Source organism: Solanum pennellii, chromosome 6, assembly GCF_001406875.1.
Source record: "Solanum pennellii chromosome 6, SPENNV200".
NCBI lineage: Eukaryota > Viridiplantae > Streptophyta > Magnoliopsida > Solanales > Solanaceae > Solanum > Solanum pennellii.
The window spans coordinates 57645174-57652915 of record NC_028642.1 but is presented as its reverse complement, the minus strand read 5'-3'; the positions used below and the strand labels follow the sequence as shown (position 1 = coordinate 57652915).

Here is a 7742-nt window from a genome sequence, read left to right as displayed (position 1 = left end):
CCCACCTCTACTTTCTCTACATTTATATATATATGTTGAGTTTGAGAAAGAGGCACTCACAAGTTGTTCTCTCTTGGCTTTTTCATAATTTCTACTACTTTTCTTAGCAAACTTCAAATTTCCCTTGTGCTTATATTCAAGAGATCAATTAAGTACCAACAAAAAAAATTCAAGCCATCTTGGAGGAGGATTAAGTTTTAATTAAGCTCTAAGTTTTGTGTTGTTTCTAGCTGTACTTAGTGATGGATCCCTCTAGTGCACATCATCAGCATCATCAGGTAAATTAATGAAGTTGTATTAGTAGTAGTAATGATGGTTTAATTTCTTTTGTTGTTATGTCAATTAGTTTTCTTGGAGCTCTTTTGATTCAATTTCTTTCTTATGTGTTAATTTTTTCATTTTCTATTTCCTTTCTCTGAGATTTTGTTTTTTTTAAAAAATATTCTAACAATCTTGATATGGATGAGTCTTTTACCCCAAAAAAGAGTTTATTCTATGAATTGAAATACCCCCCAAAAAAGACCTACTTTATGTGCTTTACTCCTAAGGAGAGTAGTCTATACTCTTAATATTTTTGCTAATTTTTGTAAATTTCTTTTCTTTCACGACTGTTGCTATAATATAGCCTAAGAACAAATTAATTAAATGGATGCTAGCTGACCTTTACAAATTTAAAGTCACTCATCTCATTAAGAAAATTATGTTGCTTTTCAAGTTAAAGATTTGATTTTTGAATGTAAAAGTAAGGCATCCATACATCAATTATAACAATAAAGTTGTTTCTTTGCTTCGCTAATTACAACAACATATCTAGTTAATCTTATAAGTTGAGTCTTGGAGGTAAATAAGATGTTTGGTTCAAAGAAATGTATTATAAGTAGGATAGGAAAATATTAAGATACAAGGCATATATATGAAGCAAAAATATATTGCTAATAGTTCTTAACAATGTTTTTTTTTTTTTGGTGTGTGTGATATTTATAGTTTAATTTTTTTGTTTAGGAATTGTCTTCTCAAACCCTAGAAAGTATGTTGGTGAGTACAAAGCCACAACAACAAGATCCAAAGAAGCCAAAGCCACCAGAGCAAGCAATAAATTGTCCAAGATGTGACTCTTCCAACACCAAGTTTTGCTACTACAACAACTATAGTCTCTCTCAACCAAGATACTTTTGCAAATCATGTAGAAGATATTGGACCAAAGGAGGAACATTAAGAAATGTTCCAGTAGGAGGAGGCTGTAGGAAGAATAAAAGGTCATCATCATCAAGAAGTAGTAGTATTAGTAGCCAAGATCAACATTCCATTATCAACACTCCTAATAATCCATTTCCCTATGATTCTACTGATTTGAGCTTAGCATTTGCTAGGCTCCAAAAACAAGGAAATGGGCAATTGGGGTTTGAGAACCATGGTAATATTTCAATGATGTGCAATGAAAATCCAAGTGGAATATTTCTTGATGCACTTAGGGGTAATACTGGATTTCTTGAGAATAATAATCCAATGAATGGATTAATTCATCAACAAAATTTGTACTATGGTGTTGGGAATATTATTAATGGGGATATTGGATTACATAATGTGGAAAATGGTGGATTAGGGGTGAATAACAATGATCAAGAAATGGGATTAATGCATAATTATGATCAAGAAATAAGCAGTGGTGTAACAACATCTACAACAATGACCACAGTTAAACAAGAGATGTGCCACATGGCTAAAGATCAAGGTGATCACAACAGAGTTTTGTGGGGATTTCCATGGCAAATTAATGGAGAAGGAATTAATATGGCTGATTTTGATTCAACTAGAAGAATGTGGAATGGAGTTGGTGGATCTTCTTGGCATGGACTTCTCAATAGCCCTCTCATGTAGATGTTAGTATACTGGCTCTGATTAATTTAAATTCATGTCAAACAGGATCCAGTGATTAATATGAATCACACAGAGTAAGATCCATTTAAAAAACGTTTTCTATTAGGAATTTCTCTATTTTCTGGATCGGAGTTTGCTAAGCGAAAAAAAAGAAGAATTTTGTTCTTAGATTAGAGTTGGAAGGTTAACTTAATCATCATGAGTTGTGTAAAAGAGATTTGGTTCACTTGAATCATCTCTCTCTCTCTCATTTTTTTTTTTTTTTTTGAGATGTCTTTTTTAGGTGTCTTCTTTGTGGATTGACAAACTAATTAATGAAAGTTGATTTATTTTTCTTCAATTTATTTGTACTGACAGACATCCAGTGAATATGTAGAATTTTGTTGGTTTATTTAAGGAAAATGACTTTGATTGATAGAATCAGACATGGATATTTCATAGATGACTCACAAAGTTTGAATTCTTTCATAATGGTGATTGGTGGGTACTACAATATTATTTTGTATGCACATGATGTTAGATTATTTTATTAATTAAAAAATGTGTAGCTTGTTTTCAAGATATGTTATCATGATTGTTTCTTATTTTTAGGTCGATCTCATTTGATTGTTTCTTTATAATCAAAACATCACTATTTGATTAGTCCGTTTATTTTTACTTATTTAATATATTTAAAATAGATTTTTATTTTTATTAGTCTATTTTATCATATTAAGATTTAAATAAGTTGTTTTAAATTATTTATCAAGTCTACTATTCTAAAGTCTAGTTTTATTTTTATTATTATTATTATCTCTTCTAAGGCCCTTTTACCTTTTTACTTTATTTATGATTTGCATTCATAATTTTAGGGTGGATTAATTAAATAATAATGAGATTTGCTGGATTATTCTCTTCTTTCTAAGCAAAAACAATGGAATTTTAATGAAGCATGAGCACCAATCTCGGGGTAGATTTTCATATTTTAGATATCTCTTGCCTAACCAAATCCACACTCAGATTTCAGCGTGACAAAGATCATAATATATTAATATTGTCGTAAATTCTAAAACGACCAAGATTTTGCGGCCAAATTTAATATATAATCGGTCTAAGAATTATTTTTTATGTGATATTTATTTATTCGGTGTTTACATTAAATAAATAAATATATTAAAGATGATACGTGTTTATATAAATAATATATTAGGAATGATAGGTGTTTATATTCGTAGGTGAAGTCTGATGAAGAGTTTGATGGTTCTAAATTTTGTTAATAGTTATCAATTACTTTTGTTAAGGGTTCACAAATTAATATACACATATATATTAAGTTAAATTTTTAGTACATATTCTACGAAAAAGCTACTGAATTCGTTCAGATCTATGAGTCCCTATCTAGCTCCGTTTCTGTTTATATTTGCACTTCGATCACCTAATTAATGTTGATTAATTAATATATTTTCTTTTGCTAAACTTAAATTTTTAAATCATGATAAATTTAATTGATTTGCCATAAATAAAATTAAGTATAGTAAATTGACATTATGTAGCGATCTCATTGTGGATCTGGGACCCCAAATATAGGTCTATTTTTATATATATCACACCGAATTGAATCTTGCAATATCTTTTTTCTTTTCGACGTACAATATTTGACGATGTCAATATCCGAAAAATAGTACAAATAAATATAATTCTTATAAATGTCAATTTCCATGTCGATAGCATAATATTCCAGCTGTTGTTGCAGTATTTCTTCTTCTTTTGTTTCATAATTTCCACGTGCATATATGTAATGATTTTAGAGACGCAAAATATTAAAAGGCCTTCGTCAAACCTAGGAAAGACAGTCGTATATCGTCTCTTGATAAAATGAATTAATTGAATTCTGACCAAATTCATTGCTTCTAATATTTTATTAATCCCTTCGTCATATTTTATATGTCATTCTTTTTTATAAATAATTAGATCATTTTACAAAATTTATACATAAGTTATCATATATTATTCATTATATCTTGATAGAATAATTAATTAATTTTATTATTTATTAATAAATTTAAATTAAAAAAATATTAAATATAGCTAAAAAATAAAATTATATTATTTTTTAATACAAGTGCAAAAGTAAAAAAAATAACATAAAATAGAACGAATGAAATATTTATTAGACAGAGACCGTTCAGCTGCTGATTTATGATGTGGTAGGAAGAAAACATATTCCAGCAAACCACCGTCCAGTTGAATTCTGATCCAAACAATGTTGCAATCTCGAACACTAATAAATTAATTAATTTGGTGAAAGGTCATTTCACATCACTTGTTGAATGTGGAGTTTATTCTGGGATGTGGTACACAAAATTATATGAGTTAAATAATTGATCATTAAAGTCAATAACAATATACTTAGTGAAATTTAACAAAGTGAAGTTTGGGAAGGATGAACTGAGGTAGAGAGGTTGATTTCGAAAATTTTTTGATTTAAATATTTCAAATCCAAGCAAAAAATGAAAAAAGATAATGTAAAGTCTACGAGCGAGAAATAATAACAAAAAAATAATATAATAATCGAATAGCGATAAACAACGTATAAAAGGAATTAGCCACCAAGGCATGACTAGTGATGTGGCATGCACCAAACCTTTATAAGACAAGACGATATTATACCTCTACTAGCATTAATTCTACCATAGTATGCGACATTCACTCCTTTCTAGCTAAAGTCATTCCTCATTAATATAACAATACGTCATATTCTATCTAATGTCTCTGTCAAATACTTAATTCATTTAATCTGTATCACAAAAAGTCATTTAATTTTGTCTAGTTTGACTTTTGTTTGTTCTTTCATTGACTATGGGTTAAACAGTTAAAATTGATTTAAAGGAGTACAATATACATCAAGTGCTGAAAAATAAAACTTTTTAGGTCTTGAAACTGATTTTATCAAACTAAGAAATCAAAATGCGTATAATATATTTAAATAGAAGTATTGAAACTGATAACATCACTTAATAGGTTCGGTAAAATGATTAATATATTTTTAAAACTACTTTTAAATAATATAAATTTGAAAACATTTCTACATATAAACGGACCAATGATGAAAATAGAATAGAGATATATCACTTAAGCTATTGAGGAAGGAAATAGTATCAACTGGAACTGGATGTAAAGAGCTGCTAGCTGGATTTGTGGGTTTCGGGGCCCAATATAATCTTTGGGCTAAGCCCAAGCCCATAACTATGGGTTATTGCAGTACAATATACGTTTCGTTTCTGGCCCACACAGCTATTAAAGCCCACTCGACTTCCAAATAAACAAATAAATCTTTATAGATAATTGATATGTTAAATTATGGGCAACTTTCACATATAGCAAACAAAAAATTCATATTTGTATGCTATAGCAAAGTTTGCATAATTGCGCTCCATAGCAAACATAAAACTGTATAATGCGCTATACATATACAATTGTATAATTCGCTGGCCTAAATTGTATAATTCGCTGGCCTATTTCGCTGCAATTGTATAATTCGCAATTGTATAATTCGTTGGCCTTTTTCTCTATAATTTTTGTATAAAATTTGCATTTGTCTACAATTGAATTGAAGTAAAATGTTTGTAAATTGTATAATTAAGTGTATAACACGAAGATATATGTTTTTGCATGTGTATATACAATTTTCTCTCGCTTTATACAAAATAGAAATAGAATTTATATACTTCTGTGTATAAAGCGAGAGAGGCGAGCAGAGGGAGAGTGGCGAGCGAGAATGGGAGAGTGGCGAGCGAGATTTTTGGGAGAGAGACGCCTGGCAAACTTTGGCTAACGTTTGCTATGGAGCACAATTAAATCAAACCCTAGCTACTCCATTTATTTTAGGTTATTAGTTTGCTATTATATACAATTTTCCCTTAAATTATCTACCACGTTGTGGTTTTTTTTTTTTTTTTACAAATAAACGGAAATCATGCTTGGATATATGCCTAGCTCACGTATAATATTGCATTTAGTATTTTGCAAAACCTTCAATTTTTCTTGTGTGAAATATAATATTCGCTTCCACCACTACGTATGAACTCAATGCTAAAGTATTCATAGCAAACAATTTATTTTGATAAAATATTGCTAATTTGTTATTAAATTGAATTAATAATAATTTACTAACTAGCTACAAAAATTTCGATTTAAAAATTGAAAAGAAAAATTCTCATGTATCTATAAGAGGGTCATTTCTTAAGGATATAGCTTTGCCAAAGCCAATTAGGACCGGTTATAGAGGAGTGCCAGGTTTCTCATCCGAATCTCTTTAAGCATATTTTCTATACAAGGTAAACAACTTAGCATAGAGTATAACGTGTTTGCCATCACACACTGGCTAGCAGGTGCATTGGCCTTATCGTAGTCCAAATTTTATGCATTATATTTTATTTTTTAACTTTCTTTATGAAAATTTTGAACCTGTTTTTAAAAACGTAACTTATAATTAGGTTAGGACGTTAGGTGCTGTCATAGTTAATATTTAATTTGCATGCACCATAGTTTCCCAATATCTTTTATTGCATATTTGAGGCTTATTATCAACTTGGGAATTTGTTATATAGTTCCAATTTTTTAATGAAAAAAGATAAACCACTACACAAATTAAAACTAGTCCTTTATGTTAATGGATATATATGGACTCAGGAAACTGGGAAAACTAGATAAAGCTTTGTTAATTGCAAAAATACAATTGAAAAAAAATGTAATTTCAGAATAATTTAGTTAGCAAATTAATGGATACATACACAGCGATTTTCATGTTTTAATTTTTTTTTTAATAAAATCGATGCGTGGGCAGCGATTTAAAAATTTTATAAATTTTTTTTTAAAAAAAAAAAACGCTGCCTAGACAGCGATTTAACATTTTTTTTATTTTTATTTTTTTTTGAAATCGCTGCCAGCGATTTTATATGTATAAAAAAAAATTATAAATCGCTGCCTAGGCAGCGATTTACCTTATTTTAAATTTTTTTTTTTTTAAAAAAATAAATTATAAATCGCTGCCTAGGTAGCGATTTTATTTTTTTAAAAAAAAATCACATTTTGCAAAATCGCTGTAGAGGCAATGATTTTGCTTTTCCGGTGGAATAAATCGCTATTGATGCAGTGATTTTGCCGTTTTGGTTAATATAAAATTTTATATATCGTTTTGGAATTTTTATTAATATTTTATACTATTTAGGCTCCAGACTCCTAAATTATAGAAGTAATTAGGTTAGGTGTTCTCATGTTTAATATTTAATTTACATGCATGACACTTTCTCCATATCTTTTTTATTGTATATTTAAGTCTCATTACCAACTCAGGATTTTGTTATATGTTTCCAAATTTTCAATTTGAAAAAGAGAACACTACACAAAACTGTTCCTTCATCATAATTGAAAGATATGGTAACTCAGCAAAGTGGCGGAACTAAATAGTGTTAAAAGGAGGTTTAATCGAACCCTCCTCTTCATTCGAAAATTACATTGCTTAAATAAAATAAAATTTTATATTTTTTTGTTATAGGTGTATTGTTGAATTCTCTTTGACATCAATTAATAGCAAGAGCTGTTGTTTTCAAAGCTACTACATACGTAACTACTAATTCTTGATACATGAGATAAGTTTAATTAATTTCTAACTAAAGTTATCAGTTTTAAGGTTAAAATATTAATTAATCCAATAGAAGACTTTGTACTAAATTCACCAATACGGTTCCGCCAGAGTTCATCAAAAAACACCATAAATACCTTATTGACTTTGAACATCATGCAATTAGTCTTTGTTCTAAATTGTAATCATTTAACTTCACTCAACCAAACACTTTAATCTTTGAGGTCAAGAAAAAGACATT

General features: G+C 28.8%; 1 protein-coding gene across 1 annotated transcript; it reads left to right on the top strand.

The window, feature by feature from the left end:
• The first annotated feature begins 39 nt into the window (after positions 1-39).
• LOC107021491 (dof zinc finger protein DOF2.1-like) lies at positions 40-2218 on the top strand. Its single transcript, XM_015222167.2, has 2 exons — positions 40-278; positions 1003-2218. The coding sequence occupies exons 1-2, from the start codon at positions 243-245 to the stop codon at positions 1876-1878; spliced, it is 912 nt and encodes a 303-aa protein (XP_015077653.1). The 5' UTR covers positions 40-242; the 3' UTR covers positions 1879-2218.
• Positions 2219-7742: the final 5524 nt, after the last annotated feature.

What these genes read in the sequence shown, in the direction of transcription:
- LOC107021491 (XM_015222167.2), top strand. Translation starts at nt 243, where the DNA reads ATGGATCCCTCTAGTGCACATCATCAGCATCATCAG. An exon ending in CACATCATCAGCATCATCAG is followed by an intron (nt 279 to 1,002) that starts GTAAATTAATGA and finishes TTTTTTGTTTAG; the next exon opens with GAATTGTCTTCTCAAACCCT.